At 39.3% G+C, this 23,848-nt stretch overlaps 1 protein-coding gene across 2 annotated transcripts in view; it reads right to left on the bottom strand.

Moving 5' to 3' along the window:
* Positions 1–1,811: 1,811 nt before the first annotated feature.
* IMMP2L (inner mitochondrial membrane peptidase subunit 2) overlaps positions 1,812–23,848 on the bottom strand; it is an 825,524-nt gene continuing 803,487 nt past the window's right edge. For both annotated transcript variants that reach the window (XM_087860894.1, XM_087860895.1), the window contains one exon: positions 1,812–2,381. In XM_087860894.1, the coding sequence (XP_087717020.1) occupies positions 2,262–2,381 (120 nt within the window). In that variant the 3' untranslated portion in view covers positions 1,812–2,261. The remainder of the gene's footprint in view (positions 2,382–23,848) is intronic.

Here is a 23,848-nt window from a genome sequence, read left to right as displayed (position 1 = left end):
AGCAAAGTATTAACATTGAGGCAGCTGAATTCCCAGAGGAATGTCACCGTGCCTGTTTCAAGGACTTGTCAATGGGCTGTAGGTAGTAAGGACTTTCTTTGTCCTTCAGGGCAGCCAGGAGTGCCTGAGGAAGGTTGTATGCATCCAGGGGTGGGGGGAATTACAGGGTGTCAGCCTCTGCTTTGTCCTCAGTTTGCCTTCCATTCCCTCATCACACTGACCCCTATCCCTGGCATCCCTACCTCTTTAAGCCCCTAGGTCTGTACTAGACCATATGTGTGCCCCTCAGGCCAAAGCTCCAGGACAAGCAAATAGGCCTCTTTAACAAAAGAATGTGATGTGTTTCAGTCTCCTGTGTTGTGTCCTGGGGGTGTAGCCAGACAAGAACTCTCTTTCAGATTGTTACCACAGCTAGGTGATCAAGAAGTGTCCCCTGGGCAGCAGCCATAAAAAAACAAATTACCATATAGGTTTCTGTCTGGGAGATACTGACACTTTGGAACAGGGCAAAGAGTACAAAGATAATGCCTGCCCTCTGAGGTCTCTGAAAAGGATTAGTCAGCCCTGAGATGTGTGTTTAATTAATTTGAAGATAAGCTAACAGGACTTTTTCACAGAAAGACTGCGCTCCTGCGTCTGTTGCCTCTTGCTGTGTCCTGGGGGTGGTAGCTGGTGAAGAACTCTTTCTCCATTGGTTCATATTAGGTGATTGATGCACTTATAAAAGTATATACTGGATGGCACAGTGATTAGGTCTGCCTCGAGTTGCATTTTTGAGGAGGTAATTAAAAATAAGCTGAGTTGTTTGACAGCATCAAGTATTAACTCTGCTGGTGATATTAGATGGCTAGAGAATATGAAATCAAAGAAAGAGCATTTATCTTCTCTCTGAAGATTTACAATCTTGAATTAATAGGAATCATACAGCTAGTGAGTGAGGCAGGAACGATGATAACCAGTTTGCTGAACTGTTAAAATATCAAATTCTTTACCAGGTGGTAAATAGCAGCTAGTCCCAGAACTGCTCTATCCCTGCCTGCCCTCAGTATCACCTCCAAACTCCTCTTCTGTGGGCCCCAGAATTTCCTATTTTCTAGCAACCAAAGGGTCAATGTCCTTACGCACTCAATATTTTACATATAATCCCAGCGGATGCATTTTGCCAAGAGACAAAAATTATGAGTATTTAGTAAATAAAGGCCAGAGCATGAAATACAAGTTGGGAAATGGAAGTGATAAAAGATTGTAAGCAGATCTGCTTTTAAAAACAATACTTTTGATTGTACAGAACCTAAGTACTCACTGATATGTTGAATGAGCTACTGTAATGCTAATGAATTATTAGTAACAGCTGCTATTAATATGCATATGGCCTTTTACTCTTTGCATTCCCGACCACTAAGGAAGTTTGCATCCACATTTGCAATATAAATATAGACTTGTATGAAGGAATTTACCTCCTTACCTCTGCATTTACAGGATCTATTATACTAACAAACATTACCCCACTTTGGTGATTTCAGTATAACACTGAAAATCATTGGGGGGGGGGGTCTAAAACTTGGTTGAAACTTTTTTTCATTTCACTGGCAACATTTACCAAATAGTGACTGAATACTGATAAATAGGTTTATTCATCGATGTGAACAGGCAAGAGATCACTCAGAAGTTTTGGTTTAAAAGGGCTAATAAAGGTTTAAAATTGTATGGAAGTATTGGTAGAATTGGTTCTCTTTTATTCCTTGCTTCCAAAAAAAAAATAATATTCCTCATTAATGGAGCTACAGATTAAATAATACTCAAAACAGTACTTGAGCAAGTCAGAGTTTTATTTTTACATCACAGTTTACTGTTCCTCTTAACTGGCAGTCACTGCATTGTACACACTGTCAGTCACAATATAATTCCCATCACTGTTTCTTCATGTTCTATCTTAAGAGTAAATGACATTACTTATTTTCAATTTCCATATTCTTTCAGCAGCAAGCACCAAAATTAAAACTCAACAAATTCCCTGTAAGATATGGGAATAAAGTTTTCATATTCCCAAAGATCTGCAATTTTTTGGCATTAAACAATAGGGTATTATCATTAAACACAAAAATCAGTTGCTATTTAATACTATTTAAACTCTTTCTTGAATAATGCGGACCATTTCATTTGAAACAAGTTTTGCCAGTCTGAAGGCTCCTCCTCTCCATCCCTTCTGCAAAGAGTGGTGTTGGCTTCCCAATGCCAGCAGCTGAGGGAGCTCCATGCCATCAATCCTCTTCTCTCTGAACTGGCAAGCGTTCTGGAGGAAGTACAGATTCCAACTTCTGCCAGCGTTCTGGAGGCCACAGGATATGTGTAGCATGGGCATGTAGAAGTCCTAGGGAAACCTGAACCCATGAGAGACACAAAGAAAGCAAGAAATTATTTGATCATTAGTATCTTCAAGACAGAATTTGATCCAGGTCTGAAATTCCTTGGAAACATTTATATGGTACTTCTCTAGGTGCTTTATATACCTAAATGCCTTTAAATCCTCACAATTATTTAAGGTAGGTATTACACCCATTTTGCATATGAGAAAACTAAAGTTGGGCTGCTCAAAAGTCCTACAGCAACCAATTGGTGGAGGCTGGCTTCAGGGCTGAGCTGTCCAACCCCAGGGTCTGCAACCTTAACCCCCATCCTCAGTATTTCCTATGGAGTTACCAGTATTTTAGAGAGACTTGACTTTGTGGAAAAGTCAGAGAAATTTTTTCATAATAAGTATTGTCCCACCTACTGGCGAGCAGCAAGAGTTAGATGTGAGACTAAAGGCCTTCCTTGGCAACTACATGGAGCAACCTGGAACTAGTGATCACAGAGGGAGGTGGAAAACTAAGGGAAAGCCAGCAATGGAGAATAGGAAGCAAGGAAAAAGAAGTATAAAGATGACAGATGGCAAAGAACCCCCATCAGTAGACATGTGCCTGGCTTAAGAGGAAGTCACTAGAGGGAAGCACTGAAGGTTGAGCCCTGAGAAGGAAGGAGCCTTTAAAGACATATTAGAGCCACCAGCTGCAGTGAGCAGAATGCCTGCAAAACTGTTGAAAATGCAGATCAAGGAAGGCCTAGTCTCAGATTACCCTTCAATGAGGAATAGTCCAGAAGTCTGTCTTTTGTTGTTGATGCTATTAGTGTTACTATTAGGTGATATTTTAATAGTATTTTAAAACTTAGACTTAGCACATATCTATTTAGTGCTAGCTATAAACCAGATACTATGGGTCCACTTTTTATTTTCAAATGTTTTTCCTATAAATTGGAGCTCCATAGAGATTAACATACAGACTGCTTTCATTGAAGTTCTCTTTGCTAGCATGTGCATTCAAGAAATCACATTGATAACTAGAAATGTTTTTTTTTAAAAAAACTTCACAACTTGGAATACAAATAAAATAAGCAAAAGGCTATCAAGAAGCCCACAGGCCCAATAAAGAAATATTACTGTGAAAATCAAACCTACAGAAAATGTGGTTGGGGGAAAAAAAAAGCTCTATTCATCCAAATTCACTAGTGATTTACATTCTGTTGCATTTGTTACTTTCTCCTTATATGCGTGTCTATATACATACACTTTTTAATGAACCATTTGAAATTTGCTGACATTCTCAATTTACCCCTAATATTTCCATGTGTCTCCTCAGAACTAAGACTCTTTCCTACATAAACACAATACATTATATGTAAGTTATTAAGTAATATTGTATCAATATATAGCCAATATTCAGAATTTTCCAATTGTCCCAATAATGTCTTTTATAGCTGTTTTTTTAATCAAGGATCAAAAATTGCATTATTTTTGTTCAGGCCTGTCGCCTTACATTTATAATTGGTTGATTATTCCCCTCCTGAAATGTTCTTGGCAATAACAACAATGTACTTGATAAGCCACTCTTCCTATTCTGCCCTGTCAGAAGGCACAAGATAGCTGTCCCATTCTCGTGATGTGAAGTTTGATCACTTGACAAAGGTGATATTGACCAGATTTGTCCTCTGTAAACAAATCGTTTTCCTTTTATAATAACTAATCTATGGGATGATATTTTCAAATATGTAACTATCCTGTGTCAACATCTCATCTAATTATTTTAACATCCATTGATCATCCTCCCTGAATCAGTTGATTACAATAGTGAATTTCCAAATTTATTAATCCTTTTATATTTATTAGCTGTCATTCTTCTCTAAAGTGATTCTCCTTCCAACCCCAAATGCCTCTTCTAATATCAAATATTTCTTTTTTATTTCACAATCTCTTATGAGTTCTTGGTTAACAGGTCTCCATCAGTTCCTTACTCTTTGGTACCAGTCGATGTTACAGGCTTACTTGTACTTTACACCTGTTCAGCCTGAAATCAGACATCTCATTAAAGAGGCTTGGTTTGACCCAGGAGTACTGTTTAGAAACCAAAGCCTGCTACTCTATGTACTCATTGCTCTAAGGGTGTCTAAAACCCCAGGGTTTTCCCTCCTTTCCCCCGTTCCATATTTCTCTTTCCCTTCTTCTAGAGTCAGCACTCTGGCTCCCAACCACAGAGTGAAAATCAAGGTTTCTTTGCAACTATTTTAATCCTTAAAATACATCTCATTTTAAGGGTTTATTTATTGGAATTTGTCCTTTTCCTCCTCCACATTGTAGCTGTATTAAGTACTGTTAGGTTTGTTTCCATTTATATTCGAGTTTAGTGTGCTTTTGTTATTCTTTTCGATTAAATGTTATTTTTGAATATATATACACATTTGCATGGTTCAAAAGTCAAAATTATTCTTAAAAGGTAAGGTTGGCAGAATGCCCCCTCTAACACACACTCCAAACATGTCCATATCCTAATCCCCAAAAGGTATGAGGAGGCAGTGCTACAGAGCAGAGAGGATTAAGGTTACAGATGGACTTAACGTTGCTGATCCATCAGTTGATACTAAGGTAATGAGACTATCTTACAACAGCCCATGAACCCAAATGTAATCACAAGAATCCATAAATGTAGACGAGCTACGCAGAAGGGTTAGATTCAGACTGAGGTATTATACTGCCGGATTCTGAAGATGGAGAAAAGGGCCATGAGCCAAGGAAAGCAGGTGGCCTTTGGAAACTAGCAAGGAAACAGATTATCCCCCAAGAGGCTTCAGAATAAATGCAGCCTTGATGGCACCTTGATTTTAGCTCAGTGAGATGTATATTGGACTCATGACCCCCACAACTAGAAAATAAGGGTTGTTTGAAGCCACCATATTTGTGGCAATTTATTATACTAGCAATGGGAAACTAATACACAAAAATTACATTCCCATCTACTACCACACCTCTAAATGATTATTTCCATCAGAATATTTTTCTTTTTTGGAAAAAGAAACCCAAACATACACTCATTTCTTTTTTCCTCTCATACCAAAGGTAGACTACTACACCTTCCCTTTTACACCTTGCTTTTATTCTCACCAGTATACCTTAGAAACCATTTCCTAACACTTCACAGAAAGGGAGTCTATGTTTTTTTACAACCCCCCGCCCCTTTGTGATTCTAATTAATGTCATTGGGAATCCAGGATCTGAATTTGCCACTAAGCATCACATCCAGAAAAAGCAACCAACTTTAAAAAATCCTTTGAATATATTCTGGAACATGCTAAATAACCATTCCAACCATGTTAACTGCCAGGAGCCTACATCTAAATGGTTTCTCATAGTGAAGTTTTTATCTATTTTTGTGTTTGGGCTCAGGACAGCTGGTCTCCATCTTCTTTTTAGATTTGATAACTGCTACTCGGTTGTTCCTCAAGCCTTTATTTATTTGCTGTTCCAAGTTGGTTAACTTTTCTCATATGATTGATTTGCCAGGGCTCCTGCCAATATATTTGCTTGCTGCTTGGTGATTGATTCAATTTTTTTTTTTATCAACCTTCATTTTACTAAAACCTAGGATTCTTTTATTCCAAACATTTATTAGGTATATTACGCATTTCTTGGAAGAAAAAAAATCGCACAGATGCAGAGTATTAGTATTGTTTAAAAGTATGGTATGGGATGCAAAATTTAAGCATTTCTTTAACAGAGTGCCTTTGTTGTCACAGATCTTCATTAGTACGTATACAAAGGGCATAGTGAATATAGGACAGAGAAAATCCAGGATTAATCCAGAAATAAAAGAACTTAACAATTAAAAGCTATCCATCAGGTATAGTTTTGGTTTCCACACATACTGTATTAATTAGGGTCCTCCAGAGAAACAGAACCAATGGGATATGTGTTTGTTTATATATAGAAATAAATTTATTTGAAGAATTTAGCTCATGCAATTATGGAGGCTTGGTGAGTCTATCTAATGGGGAAGGCCAGAAGGCGGAAGACCCAGGAAAGAGTTGCAGTTTAATTTCAAAGGCAGTCTGCTGGCAAATCATTTATTGCTTGGGGGAGGGCAGCCTTTTGTTCCATGCAGGCCTTCAAGTGACAGGATGAAGCCCACCCACGAATTGGAGAACAAAACGCTTTACTCCAAGTCCTCTCATCTAAATGTAAATCTCAACCAAAAACACCCTTAAAGAAACCTTCAAAGGGCTGGGCACCGTAGCCCATCTAAACAGACACACAAAAGTAACCATCACACCTGACAAATAGAATCCCCCTCCTCCTGCTTACTCAGTGTTACACTCTGTGCTTATACACCCAGGGCAGTGTTCTGAATGACTAAGGCATCCAGACACATTTAATCCTCAGTGATGCAGGTTGTATTATTGTCTCTATGGTGGAGGAAACCTAGGCCTAGCACGAGATTTTCTGAGCCAAGAATGAAGTGTATGCCCTCTGGCTCTTGAACCTCTTTATCAGGATCCATCATTTATTTTCCAAACGAGACACTTTGACCATCAAAGGGGGCACTTAAGTCAGGATAATAGTAAAATGGAGCCGTCCTGGACAAATCAAGATCAGGTCAACTTAATCATATTGCTGTCCCACATACCTTCCTGAAACACCTAGATTGGTCAGAAAGAAATGATTGGAGCTGTATTGTTTTCTGCGAAACTCTTATGTTGAAGCCCTGATCCCCAGTACTTCAGACTAGGACTGTACTCGGAAATAGTTACCTCGTTAAAGGTTCTAAGTTAAAATGAGGCCATCAGGGTGGCCTTAATCCAATCAGGCTGGAATTTTGTCAGATGAGGACATTAAGACACACAAAGAAACAACAGGGGTGCATGTAGGGACATAGCAAAAAAACTGGCCATTTGCAAGCCAATGAGCAAAGTCTTGGAAGAACAAAACTTGGTGACACTTGATCTTGGACTTGTAGTCTTTGGAACTGTGAGGAATTTTCTGTTGCTCAGGCCATGCAGTCTATGATATTTGGTTATGGCAGCCTTAGCAAACTAAGACATGAATAAAAAGGAATACTGCGCTGGAAGCTAGTTCCCTAAGATGTGCCAATACTCACTCAAAATAGGGAAACAAACATACTGAAGAAAAAAAAACTTAAAGAGAGATGCTTAAGCATGTATAGGGATACCTAGTTTTATTAAGCATGGTGGCAACACTGTGGTGAGCAAGTCAATCAGCACCATTTTCCAACAGCATTTGCTCATTTGTGTCCATGAAATAATGTAAACATTATCAAAATGTGACAGACTTCTATTTGTTATGGTGATCTGTGATGTTACTACTGTAATTGCTTTGGGGCTCTACAAACTGTGCGTGTTGTGACTCTCTATGGGCTGGCTGTTCCCCCATGCCTTTCCCTCACTGCCCACCTTCCTGTTCCCTGAAGCAGCAATATCAAAAGTAGGCCAATTAATAACCCAAAAATGACCTCTAAGTATTCAAGTAAAATTAAGAGTCACGGGTCTCTCCCTGGGAATCCAAACTATAAATCCTTGAACTTAGTGAGGAAGCATGTCAGAAGCCAAGATAGGCCAAAAGCTAAGCCTCTTGCGCCAAACAGCCAAGTCGTGAATGGAAAAGAAAAGCTGAAAATTTAAAAAGCTACTGCCATGAACACGCAAGTGGTAAGAAAGGGAAACAGCCTTGCTGCTGATGTGGAGAAAGTTCTAGTGGTCTGGATAGAAGAATCAAACCACCCACAGCATTCCATTAAGCCAAGGCCTTAACTCCCCTCAGCTCTATGAAGGCAGAAAGGCGAGGAAGCTGCAGAAGAAAAGTATGATTTAGCAGAGGTTGGTGCAGGAGATTTAAGGAAAGAAGCCGTCTCCCTAAGGAAAAAGAACAAGGTAAACCAGCAAGTTGTCCCGAAGATCTATTTGATATCATCAATGAAGGTGGCTACCCTAATGAACACTCTTCTATTGGAAGAAGATGCCAGCTAGGGTTGTCATAGCTACAGAGGAGAAGTCAGTGTCTGGCTCCAAAGAACAGGCTCTTTTATTAGGGGATAATGCAGCTAATGACTTTAAATGGAAGCCAATGTTTGTTTACCATTTCGAAAATCCTAGTGACCTTAAAGATTATGCTAAATTTATTCTTCCTGAGTTTTATAAATGGAACAACAAAGCCTGAATGACAGCACATCTGTTTACAATGTGCTTTACTGAATATTGTCAGTCTTCTATTGAGACCTACTGATCAGAAAGAGAGAGTCCTTTCAAAATATTAGGGCTTATTGAAAATGCACCTGGTGATCCAAGAGCTCTGATGGAGATGTGCAATGAGATTAATATTTTCCTCTATGCTAACAAAACATCTGTTCTGCAGCCTGTGCATCAAGGACTCATTTTCACTTTCAAGGCTTATTTAATAAATACATTTCTTAAGGCTATTGGTGCCACAGAGAGTGTTATTACTGATGGATATGAGCCAAGTCAATTGAAAACCTCCTGGAAAGGATTCACCATCCTAGATGCCATTAAATACACTTAAAATTCATGGAAAAGGGGTCAAAATATTAACATTCACAGAGATTTGGAAAAAGCTGATTCTAACCCTCATGGATGACTGTGAGCAGTTCAAGACTTCAATGGAGAAAGTAGCTACAGATGTGGTGGAAATAGCAAGAAAACTTGAGTTAGAAATGGAGCCTGAACAAGTGACTGCCTTGCTGCCATCTCAAGATAAAACTTTGATGAGGAGTTGCTTGTCATTTTATGAATGAGCACAGAATATAGTTTCTTGAAATGGACTCCACTCCTGGTGGAGATGTGGTGAAGATTGTTGAAATGACAACAAAGGGTTTAGAATATTACAAAGCGTAGTTGATAAAGCAGCAGCGTTGGAGAGGATTGACTCCAAGCCTTGAAAATGCTATCAAATACCATCACATGCTACAGAGAAATTGTTCATGAAAGGAAGAGTACATTGATGTGACAACCTTCACTGTTGTCTTATTTTAAGTAACTGCAACAGCCATCCCAACCCTCAACAACCACCACCTAGCCATCAACACTGAGACAAGACCCTCTACCCACAAAAAAATAGGACTTTTTGAAAGCTCAGGTGATGATTCATTAAAAAATATCCTCTAAAAAAGGCTGATGTACATTGCAATAATATAATGTACACATAACTTTTATATGCACTGAAAAACCAAAAAATTCATTTAACGTGCTTTATTATAACATTTACTTTATTGCAGTGATCTTGAGCAGAACCTATACGATCTCTAAGATATGACTAAACTTTTTTCAATAGGTTAGATTACTTTGACCAAGATTCTCCCCTATGCTCTTTTGTGTCCCATGTGTAACTGTGTCTACTCTTCAATGCATTCACAACATTTTTAGGCATAAGGAATTCTCCTTTACAGTAAATTTTAGGACACAACAAAATCATATTAAATCATTATAATCCCTTAGCAGATCATTGTGTTTTTAATGTCTGCTGAATGAGAAAATAGATCCACATATATTAATGGGCCTCTTACAATGACTCTGTTGCCCACATATTGGGAATCCGTGATCTAGAATAGTCTATTTTGATTGTGCACCCTAACAGCAAAAATACTGGAGAACTGGCCTCGATATTTAAAAATTATATATATATATATATATATATATATATATATATAAACATTCCATAAAACCAAATGTTAGTAAAGCTCAATTATTTTTTCAGTGCAAGATTTCTAATTTTTTTTGTTTTTTCATCCAGGGGATTGTACACACGCTTTGCCTAGTCCTGCTCCCCTCTTTAGAGATCTCTGCTCTAGGAAACACCAAAATTACTAGCTGAAAATTGATCAGTGCTATTAGTCTACTAGTTTGCTTTATCCACACAATGCCAAGGAAGCACATGGGCTAAATTTACAGTGAATGGCCTGTCTTTGATTGAATTGGCTTCACTGAGAAGTTATGCTGGCATGTGGTAGACACAGCCTTCATGAGCCCAGACTTTTCTTCAGGTGCCAGAGGCACAGATGTGTATTGCTATGGTTCCCTCCACCCTTTATTCATAAGCCAATAGTCTACAGATCACCAATTCTTGGCTTCAGGACGCCTTCTCTTGAAGGAAGAGCTTGTGAAGATAAGGACAAGCAAAGCACAAGAGTCCAAAGGTAGGATAGAGGGAAACACACAGGAAAGAAGGAAGATGACTGTAAATGGGAGCAAAGACTTTTTTAAAAGGCATTCAGAACTAGAGCCAGGGTCAGAAGAGGATCAGGATGAGAAATGAGAAGAAGCAGAAAAATTCATTTGATTATTTTCCAAAAAGAAAATACACATTTTATATGCAATATTAGCAAATAAAATCTGTCTTTAATGAATTTACTTAGCACTGTAAGGAGAAAAATTTCCACATCAACAAGGCAGCAGTCAGATGATATTAAATTACCTACAATTACTTTTGAAAGTCAAATCGAACTGGGAAGAACACTGTTTAAAAGAAGGGCTGATTTGCCAAAGCTTAAAGAAGTCAGTCAGCTTTCCACTCTGCCATCCAAAGCCCTTTTTACCCATATCTTTCCAAACTTACCTGCATGATCTCTCAGTATGCAAGTTCTACTCTAAGGGCTTCTCTGAGATACACCTAACAGCACATGCCATGTCCACCTTCCTGCTTCTGATGATTGCCGTACTGCCAGCTTGTAATCCCCTTCCTTATACCCCTGGGACCTTCCTGTAAAATCCGCTTTAGTCCAAATTTTCCATGGAGTCCTTCCCAGCCACCCCAATTCTCATCCTTTTTCCCTCTTTGTCCAAGGAATCGAGGCCTGATGTTGGTCTACCCAACAACAGGTTCTTAAAAAGAAATGAAAAAAAGAGGACCAAGCGCTTCTGGGGAATATGGCAGAAGAGGAGGACCCTAAGCTCACTGCCTCCCACTGATGCAACTACATAACACCCACATCCGTGTAAATTACCCAGGAAACAATCTGAAACTGGCAGAAGAGACTCTCCACAGCTAAATGTGAAGAAGAGACCACATCTAAGAGGATAGGAAGAGTGGAGACATGATTGGGAGCTAAATGGTTTTGCAGGGACTGTCCACAGGAGGAAGGTACACCTTAGGCCCTTCTCCCCTGGAGAAAGGAAAGAAAGAGACCCTCACAGGAGGCATGCCAGGCATGGGAAACCCTTACGGGGAAGATGAATTCTTGTAACATTTAGCTTTGAAAATGAGAGGGGCCAAATTTCATGGGTTCTTACAGCAAGTGGGGCTTAACACCTGGAACTTTCAAAATCAGGAGGCTCTGCTCTGAGGGAGCAGGGAAGGCTAGAAGAAACTGAGTCCATGCCTTTCAAGAGACAGCACAAATAGAGCCTGCAGACACACAGCATAGAAGCAGCAGTTTGAAAAATGGCTGGGGGGTATAACGGAGAGAGATTTGTTCACTAATCCCAGAGCATGTGCTGGAGGGAGAGAGATCCTTGGGAGATTTCTCCAAAAAGGAAAGTGTTGGCAGGAGCCATTTCCCTCCCCATCCCCCAGCACACACTTATCTGCAGAAGCCAGTGCCAGCACTTGCTACCTTGCTTGCTAACCTCCATTCTCATGCTTCTGCTAATCCACCCCCTCCATCCCTGCCTGCCTCAGTTTGGGGCAGCTGGAGGTCCCCTCTTGCAGAATGCAAACTGTGAGAGAAGAGAGCAAGAGAAGAAAGGAACAGAACAGCAGGAACAACCATAAAACAAGTAACAAAATGGACATAATTACTTTGAATGTAAATGGACCAAACACTCCAAAAGACATAGGATGATGGAATAGATTTAAAAAGAAAAGATCCATCTACACATTGCCTATAGGAAACTCATTTCAGACATAAAGACACATGCAAATTCAAAGTGAAGGGATGAAAAAGCATTTATCATGTACACGGAAGTGGGAAAACAAGGAAAACCCACTGGAGTAGCAATACTTCTATCAGGCAAAATAGGCTTTAAAAACAAAGACCTTAAGAGACAAAGAAGAACACTATAAAGTCCTAAAGGGAGCAATCCAATAAGAAGTTATAACAATTGTAGGGGCGCCTGGGTGGCACAGCGGTTAAGCGTCTGCCTTCGGCTCAGGGCGTGATCCCGGCGTTCCGGGATCGAGCCCCACATCAGGCTCCCCTGGTGGGAGCCTGCTTCTTCCTCTCCCACTTCCCCTGCTTGTGTTCCCTCTCTCGCTGGCTGTCTCTCTCTCTGTCTAAATAAAATCTTTAAAAAATAATAATAAATAACATTTTTAAAAAAATTAAAGAAGTTATAACAATTGTAAATATAGCACCCAAATACATCAAGTAGCTCATAACAAACATAAAGCACCTAATACAATAGTAGGGGCCTTTAATACCCCACTGACATCAAGAGACAGATCATCCAAACAGAAAACCAACAAGGAAACCATGCCTTTGAATAACACACTAGACCAGATGGCTCTAACAGATATATTCAGAGCATTCCATCTTGAAAGAGTAGAATACACATTCTTTTCTGGAAAATGTTCCCTGTGCACTGGAATAGATGACATATTAGTCCACAAAACAAGTCTCAACAAATTAAAAAGATTGAAATCATACCATGCCTCTTTTCTGACCACAATGCTATGGAGCTAGAAATCAACCACAAGAAAAGACCTGGAAAAAGCACACAAATACATGGAAGTTAAATAACATGATACTAAACAGTGAATGGGTCAACCAAGCAATCAAAGAGGAAAAGAAAAAAAAAAAAAAATAGACCAAAGTCTTTGGATTACAGCAAAAGCTGTTCTCAGAGAAAAGTTTATACCAGTTATAGGCCTGCCTACCTCAAGAAGCAAGAAAAATCTAATCTTATGCACAAAGGATCTAGAGAAAGAAGAATAAACAAAACCCCAAATCAGCAGAAGTAAGGAAATACTAAAAATTAGAACAGATATAAAACCAGGAGCTGGCTCTGAAAAGATCAATAAAATTAACAGTCTTTACCCAGACTCATTACAAGAAAAAAATAAGAAGGACTCAAACAAAATTATTAATGAAACGGGAGAAATAATCCCTACCATAGAAATACAAAGGATTATAAGAGATATTATTGGATATCCTTGAAGAAATGGATACATTCCTAGAAATATATAAACTCCAAAAACTGAAGCAGGAAGAAATAGAAATTTTGAAGAGACTGATAAACAGTAATGAAATTGAATCAATAATCAAAAAACTCACAAGAAAAAAAAGTCCAGAATCAGACAGCTTCACAAGTGAATTCTAACAACATTTAAAGAAGAGTTAACACCTATTCTTCTTAAACTACTCCAAACAATAGAAGAAAAGCTTCCATATTCATTCTATGATACCAAAACTAGGTAAGATAAACTACAAAAAAGGACAACTATAGGCCACTATCTCTGATGAACATAAATGCAAAAATTCTCAACAAAATACTAGTAAACCGAATCCAACATACATTAGGGGAAAAAAAATCATTCACCACAAACAAGTGGAATTTCTTTCTGGGATGCAAGGATGGTTCAGTATTTGCTGAATCAATCAATATCACATCATGTCAACAAGAGAAAGGATAAAAAACCATATGATCATTTCAATAAATGCAGAAAAAGCATTTGAAAAAGTACAAGACTGAATCATGATTAAAGCCCTCAATAAAGAAATCTACAAGGAACATACCTCAATATAATAAAGGCCATATATGAAAAGCCCACAGTGAACATCTTACTCAATGGTGAAAAACTCAGAGCTTTTCCCCTAAGATCAGGAACGAGACAAGGATGTCCACTCGCACCACTTTTAGTCAACACAATACTGGAAAGTCCTAGCCACAACAATCAGACAAGAGAAAGAGATTAAAGGCATCCAAATTAGCAAGGAAGAAGTAAAACTCACTTTTTTGCAGATGACATGATACTATATAGAGAAAACACAAAAGACTCCACCCAAAAACTACTAGAACTGATAAATGAATTCAGTGAAGTTGCGGGATACAAAAATCAATACACAGAAATCAGTTGCATTCTTATACACTAATAATGAAGCAGAAAGAGGAATGAAAAAAAAAATCCTATTTACAATTGCACCAAAAATACTAAAATGCCTAGGAATAAGCTTAACCAAAGAGGTGAAAGACCTGTACTTTGTAGACTATGAAACGTTGATGGATTGACAGAATATTTTAAAAATGTCTATACTGGGGCGCCTGGGTGGCACAGCGGTTAAGCGTCTGCCTTCAGCTCAGGGCGTGATCCCAGCGTTATGGGATCGAGCCCCACATCAGGCTCTTCCGCTATGAGCCTGCTTCTTCCTCTCCCACTCCCCCTGCTTGTGTTCCCTCTCTCGCTGGCTGTCTCTATCTCTGTCAAATAAATAAAATCTTAAAAAAATAAAATAAAATAAAATAAAATAAAAATATCTATACTATTCAAAGCAATCTATAAATTTAATGCAATCTCTATCAAAATACCAATAGCATTTTTCCAGAATTAGAACAAATAATTCTAAAATTTGTAAGGAACCACAAAAGACCCTGAATAGCCAAAGCAATCTTGAAAGAGAAAACCAAACTGCAAGTATCATAATCCCAGATTTCAAGATAAACTACAAAGCTCTAATAATCAAAACAGTATGGTATTGGCACAAAAGTAGATACAAAGATCAACAGAACAGAATAGAAAGCCCAGAGATAAAAACCCATGATTATATGGTTAATTTAATCTTTGACAAAGAAGGTAAAGACATGCAATGGGAAAAAGATAATGTCTCCAGCCAATGGTGTTGATAGCTATATGCAAAAGATTGAAACTTCGCCCCTTTCTTACACCATATACAAAAATAGACTCAAAATGGATTAAAGACCTTACTGTGAGACCTGAAACCATAGGAATCCTAAAGTGAGAAAAGGCCCTAATTTCTTTGACATTGGCTGTAGCAACATTTTTCTAGATGTATCTCCTGAAGCAAGGGAAACAAAAGCAAAAACAAATTATTACCACTACATTAAAATTAAAAGCTTCTGCAAAGCAAAGGAAACCATCAGCAAAACTAAAAGGCAACCTACCGAATGGGAGAAGATATTTACAAATGGCACATCCCACAAAGGGTTAATATCCAAAATATATAAAGAATTTATACAACTCAAGACCCAAAAAATAATCTAAGTTAAAAATGGGCAGAAGACATAGACATCCAGGTGGCCAGCAGACACATGAAAGGATGCTCATCATTACTAATCACCGGGAAAAGGCAAATAAAACTACAGTGTGCTATATCACCTCATACCTGTCAGAATGGCTAAAATCAACAACACAAGAAACAACAGGTGTTAAAGAGGACGTGGAGGAAAAAGAACTTTCATGCACATTGGTAATGTAAATTGGTACAGCCATTGTGGAAAGTGTGGAGGTACCTTAAAAAAATTAAAAATAGAAATACCATATGATCCAAAAATTCCACTCCTGGGTATTTACCCAAAGAAAATGAAAACAGTAATTTGTGAAGATATATGTACCCCTATGTCTATTGCAACTTTACAATAGGCTCTTTATGTTTTTGCTGCATAATTAATGTGCTTGATTATAGAAGCTTCCCCAGACTTTGCTGGGAGTGTTATCTTACATATGATATAGACGCTGATACCACCTTTCCAACATCTGAAAAGTCTGAATTCTGAAACACATTTGCCTTCTAAGGTTTGAGATAAAATATTAATATCTTATCTGCAAAGGTGAATATTTACCAAAGAGGATAAATGTAATCAGAGTTACGCACAATAAAGATGATCCCGGTCCTCTGTGATCTCATGATCTGGTAGGAAGGACAGATGTTTCAACAAACCATCAACGAGACAAGGTAGACATACAAAGGAACCAAGTACCCTGAGCAGACACTGTGGCCAACTCTTAGAAAGGCTCCCATTCAGTAGGTGGGCTCTAAAGGATACTGAAGATTTACCCCTCCCGAGGGCAGATCTTCACTCATGACACAATCCCTTGCCAGATTTTTATCTAGAACACTCTCCAAGTCCTTGCACTCCACTGAATTTCAAATTATGACAATGTGATAGGTTTATGCAACCCAATATTTTGCAATGAAAAAGTAAAGCCATATGCTTTACAAAAGACTCAAAATGAGATTCTTTTAAAGTCCTCATTCTAGGACAAGTGTTTTCCTTCATTACCAACAATTTTAACTTTAATCATTTCAAAGCAATTTTCCTGTTCAAGACTTAGCTTTAATCAGAATGCATTTTCAGGTCACTTCATGGCCTCTTCATGATTCTCTCTAGATAACTACAGAATCATGCATAATCATTCTAGTTCCCCCAAGACACCTTCAGTAAGTAGTTAGTTCAACATTTTATGCAAAAATAGATACAAAACAGGCCTCTAGGGGTATCTTCAGCTAATTTTCATGAATTAATTTCCCAGGATTAATGTTTATGCACCACTCTCTTTACCACATAATCAAATCACTGGAGTTGAAGTGGTCTAACTCCTTATTTTGCAGCTTGATTAGGCAGGTGATGAAATACTTGAATATCATTTGGATAGTTAGCAACTCAGTATCCACAATAATCCATAGTAGACGGATGACATTACTGATGTCTCATTGTTTGTGTTCTCTCTAGTAGCTGATGTCCCACATGCTATTCTTATGTAGGAGATAAAACAGTTCATGTAAATACATGAGGGGGGAGGTGTTGCTGACACTGTTTTAAACCACATTTAGACCAAGTGGACAAGCGGCTGCACAAATAGACCAGTTTGCCCTGGGTAAGAGAATTCAGGACAAGGTAACCGATTTCCATTGCCAGGCCTTCTGCTATGGCGGATGCAGCCACTTCTCTGCCGTGGTTACTTCTGTTCACTGGGTGGCTGGCATCCATCTCTCCCCCCTCCCAGCCCTCTTTTATTCCTTCTTTCGAAAAGAATGTGAGGAGCTTTACAAAATACACAACCAGGAACAAAAGAAGGTAAATGATAACTACGAGGGTGAAAACAGTTGCTGTGGAGAGCCCCATGCTTGCTTCTTGGCTCCCTAAGAGCCAATGTGAAGAAGAGAACATGCGAACTTACACAGTTCTTACAGGCCCAGGTGGAAGTTTTCCTCTGATTAAATTTCTGTGAGTTATTTCTCACATCGGATCTAGGACAGCATACTCTAAGTATCATAACGGACTAGGGCTCTGCAGGAGGTTCCCCCAGAAAGTCACAGCAGAAATCACCTTGCAGGCAATTGGGTGAATGTTGTTCTGCAAGTGACGAAGGCAACGTAGTCTTGTATGTAATCTAGGGATCTAACGGATTCCAATGGTAGGAATTTACATTATCTAGGAGGCTGGATAGATAGATAGCATGCCCTTTAAATGATCTTTTCTAAATATTATGTCCTCAACTGTGCTTTTCCTCTACAGGATCTATTCTGGGCTCAGCCAGTTGGATGCCCACATGTGGGAGTCTGAACATGGACGGAGTGATGCAGAGTTCCTGGGGGAGAGCTGAATATTCGTGAGGAAGTGTCCAGTGACAACAGTTGTCAAACTCATCACCCTGCTCCCGTGTGAACACAGGGGTATCCTATGTTGCTGTCAAATTCCTCTGCCTGGTTTTCATCCCATCCATTCAGTGGATTATTCAACATTCTTCCAATAACACCTTTTCTGCTTACATGAGTCAGGGTGAAAAAAAGAAAGTCAGGATGGCTTTGTGATTTTTGTTCCAAGATAACTGATTGATACGCTACCATGAAAATACTAGTAAAAGAATGTTGATAATGACATTTGAAAGGAATTCTCATTACTAATTCCAAAAGTGAGGAAATCAAGAAATGTTGCCTACAGGTACCCAGTTGGTTCGGGCTGGGACGCAAATCCTAACCCCGGCTCCTAGTTCACAGCCCTTTTCAACATACCTGTCAGTGAAATGAGGTGTAGAGCCCTGAAAACTGTAAAGGTCGGCAAGGGGCCCTGCATCAGTGCTTTCTAAACCTGCTTTTACCCCAGGGAAAAGTGAGGCCTTTCATTTTCTGCAGACGAAAACCCACACTGCACATTAAGGTTTGTACGCATGCCACTCTGTGTGGGAACCGCTGCTGTGTGGGAACCGCTGCTGAACCGCTGCTGGTCGGGCATGCGATAGCCACTGGGCTGTAGGGAACACTTGCTGGCAGGGACAAGGAAGCCGGTGCTGATTACAGCAATGTGCTTATGTCGACGTGCATAAAAGCACTTGGAAAATGAAGAAATGTGGCAAGACTCTGAAGTGTATTCCTTCTACTCCCTGCAACAGATATATAAAAGCCTACTACGTACAAAGTATAGGGCATGGGGTTCTAAATCTACTGACGGCTGAGCCATAGACTCTGGCCTTAAGGAGTTTATAACTTAGAGGGGAAGACAGTTGTCACAGGCTTGATCCATGGGCTGTGTTTGGCACAAGTGGGGGTTGCAGAAGACGAGTGGAATCTGGTAACACAGGCCAGTGAAGGATTAGGAAAGAGAAAGGTTCTAAACTCTCACAGGGGTGCCACCTCTGACTGCAATCTAAGGAAAGAAAAGGCAAGAGTAGAGAGCAATAGAACAGCCAGGAGATTTGTGGCTTAGAGAGCTGACGAGAGCGATGATCACGTGTAGGGGAAGGAGAAAGAAAGGATACTTTGAGAGTGAAATCCAAATTTCGTAGCAAGTATACACAGCTCTTCATAAATGGGCTTTATTTCTTGGCACTCCGTAATGTGTACCTGGATCACTCTTACACCTCTTTGAAAAGGCCTTGCTCTCTCACATCTCTGTACCTTTTCACATCCTACTTTTTCTACCTTCTCAAAGGCTTTCTTCTGCTCTTTACCTAGGTCACACCTCTTCAACTTTCCAGATGTAGCTTACAGATTACTTCCTCCTGGATGTGGAAGGCTTCCACCTTCTCCTCCCCGTCTCAGCAACTGCTGCTTAATGACAGCTAGTAATTATCATACTGTCCACTGATAGTCTTTTGTTATTTCTCTTACTAGGAGTGAGCTTCTTGAAGTAGATACTGTCTCATATTCTGAATCCATGGCATGAAAGTACAAAGAAGATCAAAACATGTTGATTAAAGTAGATACAATATGCATTTAGATTGGATACAATTCAGCAACTGATTGGACATGGGGGCTGAGAAAAGAAGGAATTATGGAGATGACTGATTTCTCCCCTGCCTGGAAAGATGGTAATTCCTGTAGCAGCAGAGGGATCATGGCAGAAGGAGCAGATTTGAGAAACAGTGAGTTCAGTTTTGGATTATTCAATCTGAGATTGCTATTGAGTGTCACAGAATGTCACACACCATTCTCTGCAAGAGTTCAGGCTAGTGTGTGAAGTAAAACTTAGAGATCTAGGAATCATCTGGTTGTATTCATGGTAAAGTGCTCTCCTAGAGAAGAAGAAGGGAAGAGTGCTAAGGACAGACACCTAGGGGAACACAGCATTTCAAAGATAATGCTAGAAACCTATCAGCTATGTGTAAGAATTAATAAACTTCCTTGAGCAGTAACACATGCACCCCGAGACCAGAGCTCATGCGACTTCTGTGCAAGCAGAATTGTATCGCTCAGCTGCAAAAAGGTGAGCATTGACACTGGCACAACAGAACAGAGCAAAGATTAGGGGAGGAAATAGCTGCAATTTTAAAGGTGATTTACAACTACTAGTTCTTCCTGAGCCTAGAGAACCTATAAAGATCCAGACAAAAACCTATCAAAATTTCTATATTACAAATTGCTATTTGCTAGATTACGTAATTCTACATCATGTCTCTTTTCTTTACATTTATGTATCTATGCCTGGGAAGAGGTTGGTAACTTTAATAGTAGCCTAAGGAAAATATAACAGAAACAAATTTATTTTTCCAGTAGAAAGTTATGGATTATCTAGAGATAATCCACTGCTATGGATTATACATGACTTGATTCCACTGACTCAGATAATTGAATGCTGATTCTAACTTGCAATTTTTTTTATAAAACAAATTTGTTGTGATAGTACAATAGGCTGAGATCTACAACTAAAACTCCTGATGCTTTGTAAACCCACGGATAATATTAAATTGTCAGGACTTCAACCTGAAGAGTAAGGAGGGCTTAGGCCTTATGGCCACACTGCTGGACAGAAACACTTACTGCCCTATGGAGAGCAAGAGAGGTTTGGCTGATGATGAAGGTTCCACAGATTTGGCACTCCGGTCTTCACGCATGCTATGTGCCACCCTCCCACTGGGAGGAAACTGTCATCAATCATTTCTTCTAACAAACGGGAGAGGAATACAGTATGCACAAAGCACCAGGAGCAGACCCTGCCCTGCCCTTGGATGAAGTCTCTCCATGAAAACTCCTGGCCATAGTGAGCCCACTGCCTCTAGTACTGACATTTGAAACTACAGTTTCAATTAGCTTTTCCTTTTCCTTTTTCTTTTCTCTCTTGGCTTTTCTGTGTCTTCCATAACCTGAGAAGACAACTGCTTCATTACTTTAAAGACATTTTAACTCAATGAGATGGAGGGGATTGATCAACCCAAACTTATTCTTCAGTCAGAAAGTCAAAAGAAAACCTCTCTAATTCTCAGAAATCCTGATAATTCAGCACCCGTAGCGCACTGCCCCTGTTCCTGGAACACCACGAGGTACACGTGGCCCAAGGGAGAGGAGTGGGGAACCATCAGTAAGCAGCAGGCAGAGAGCATAAGCTTTGGGGTCAGAAAACCATATGGTTATCCAGAGAATTAACAGCTGCATCATCTTTGGTAAGTTATTTGACTTCTTTTCGGTCTTTACTCATTGTTGAAACGGGAGCAACAGTGTCAGCTCTGGGAAGTAGCCACAAGAATCAAAGGGTGTAACGTTGGCATTGCTCTAGCACAGAGCCGTGGTATACTCTCACTGCTCTGACAGTCCCATAATCAGTCAGGTACAGATGAAGCCTGGGGTGTAATACATTAATAACAACAGATAAAAAGATGAGGTGTTGAAAATAGCTACAATATATTGTATCCCACTGGTAACTGTTAATGGTATCCAATTAGGAGTTTTGCCTTTCAGAAAAATTCTATTCAGTTAACTTGTGATACTGGTTTATAACTATAAAAATGACTGCAAGAAATCTTGTCCCAATAAATAATTTCCTGCTTAGGAACTAGGAACTCTGTCTCTAACAGCATTAAGACATGGCTGTTGTTACGTTTCATTTTTTGATGCAGAGCTGAACTTTGAAGGAGTTTTTCTTCTTCAATGAGCTCAATAAAAACAAAATCCCTTGGACTAAGGCAACATCCCTAAGAGACCTTTGCCCCTGGTAAAGGCATTTGCAGTAGTGAACAAAAAAGAGTGTGGAGGACTCCGTGTTGCTTTAAATTATATATATGACATATCACAAAAAATAAAAAAATGGCTTTTAGGTAAATGAGCAGTTTGTCTTTTCTCCTAGCTCCACAAAACCAGTTAAAAGGTCCACTGGAAATATGAATTTTCTTACCAAAATAAAGCATTATAAATGGTGCCAGTTCCTGATCACTAACTCATTCCTTCACCCCTGCTGGCATCTGTTGCACTATTCAGCAGAATTCTGTTTTTAAAGATCACCAGCATTTCCAGGGAATGTCTTCAGTCTCCACCTTCCTCTGCAATATTCAACCCTGCTGACCACCCCAGCTAGAAAGTCACCCTAAGGACCACCTTACTTCTCTTCTTGGTGCTCTGAACACACTGTAAACTTCTGCTTACTCATCATTAGCCACCTGTTTCCTGAATGTAGGTTTTCCCCTAGGTTATGTTTTCTTTGTTTTTCTCCTCTCTTTTATATGCTTTCCCTTGGTGAACTCATCCACTGCCATTTCTTGAACTCTCACTCTGGCAAAAATCCCTCAAATCTCTATGCCCAGCCTATCCTTTCTCTTAACCTCCAGACCGGAATCTCAGTGGCCTGCTGGACATTCTCCTCTGGGTGTCCTCCTTATTGCACAAACATGATGTACGCAATATACCAGCTCATCAATTCTCTCAAATAAGTATCTTACCCTAGCTTCTCAATTTGGGGCTCTCCCTTGTGCCCAGCTTTAACTGCAACTTTGTATTCATAATTAGACTTCTGTCTTTGCTTTACCATCTTATCAAGTTAGTTGCCAGATTCTTCCTTGTTTGAATTCCTCTGCTCCTTTCCACTCACACTGCCATCATCAAGAAACAGGTTCAGATTTCCTCAGTCATCTTTATACCAAATTCCCCAATTCCAGCCTTGTTTTGCTCCATCTCCTGTGCTCTCTGGTACCAGATTAATTTTCTAAAGCTTGGCTTCAATCACGTCATTCTCATGATTAAACATTTCAATGGTTCCTCGCTTCCTACTAACACAAAAGATGTCCAGCCTGATATCCAAGAACCATCACAGTATTATGGCCACTACTGATCTTTCTATTCTTTTTGCTCATGATTCCTTTACCATGTACCCTATACAAGCTCCATCCAGGTTCTCCAAGGTGACTTGAATGTCCACCAAAGCCTGAGCACTACTGCTCTAAACTACAAACTGAAATGGTCACCACCATTATTACTTGGTTACTCCGTATTGATGCTTTTACTCCTGTTGTTCCAAGTATTCAGCATCATCTCCAGATCCTCATTGTACCCATCCCTTGACATCCAGTGACATTTTCCATAAAGCCTTTGTAAAATGCCTCTCTTCCATTCCCAATTCTATGTTTCTCTCATTACCTTATTTATAATTATATATTATGACCCATCTGCTCTAGATTTCTATAAGGCCCTACAAGGCAGGACTCATGTCTAATTTATCTTTTATTCCTTAAAGAACTCAATGTAACATTTTTTCCAAATAGAATGTCAAAAATGGCATTCCCTTAGACAAGACTAAGTTAGGAAGGAACTATCACATGTGCATGGCTGACAAAGGAATGTGTTATTAATTTTAGCATAAAGTGTATAATTATTTAAAATTTAGATCTATTTATCATAGCAATGTATTTTTTTAAACTAAATTAAGATTTTACACTTCTTGATGAAATAGTCAATGCACGTATAAACAATTCTACTTACTTATTTATGTAAACCACCAACTTGTGGCACATGGTATTTTTCAGAGATGATGACAAAAAACACCTCCCAACTCAAATGCTCTTCTGCAATGTGATCTTTCCACCCTACTTCCCCTTCAAGAGGTGGAGTTTATTTCTTCATCTGCTTGAATCTGGTTGGGGGTGGGTACCTGTGACTGCTTTGATCAATTCTGGGCATAGCACTTAACTGACCTGACAGCCTTTACTTCTAGCCTCTTGGAAAACAGCCATCATGTCACAAGTGTAACTGCGGGATCACCACGCTGTGAGAAGCCCAAGCCACACGGAGACACTTGGATCATGAAATGCCATATGGAGAGAGAAAGACAAAGGCCAAAGAACACTGAGCACCAAACA

The sequence above is a fragment of the Ursus americanus genome, chromosome 3, assembly GCF_024610735.1.
Source record: "Ursus americanus isolate L20-20 chromosome 3, mUrsAme1.1.p, whole genome shotgun sequence".
Lineage (NCBI taxonomy): Eukaryota > Metazoa > Chordata > Mammalia > Carnivora > Ursidae > Ursus > Ursus americanus.
Note: the sequence above shows the minus strand (reverse complement) of the source record. Positions and strands in the feature narration are given on the sequence as shown.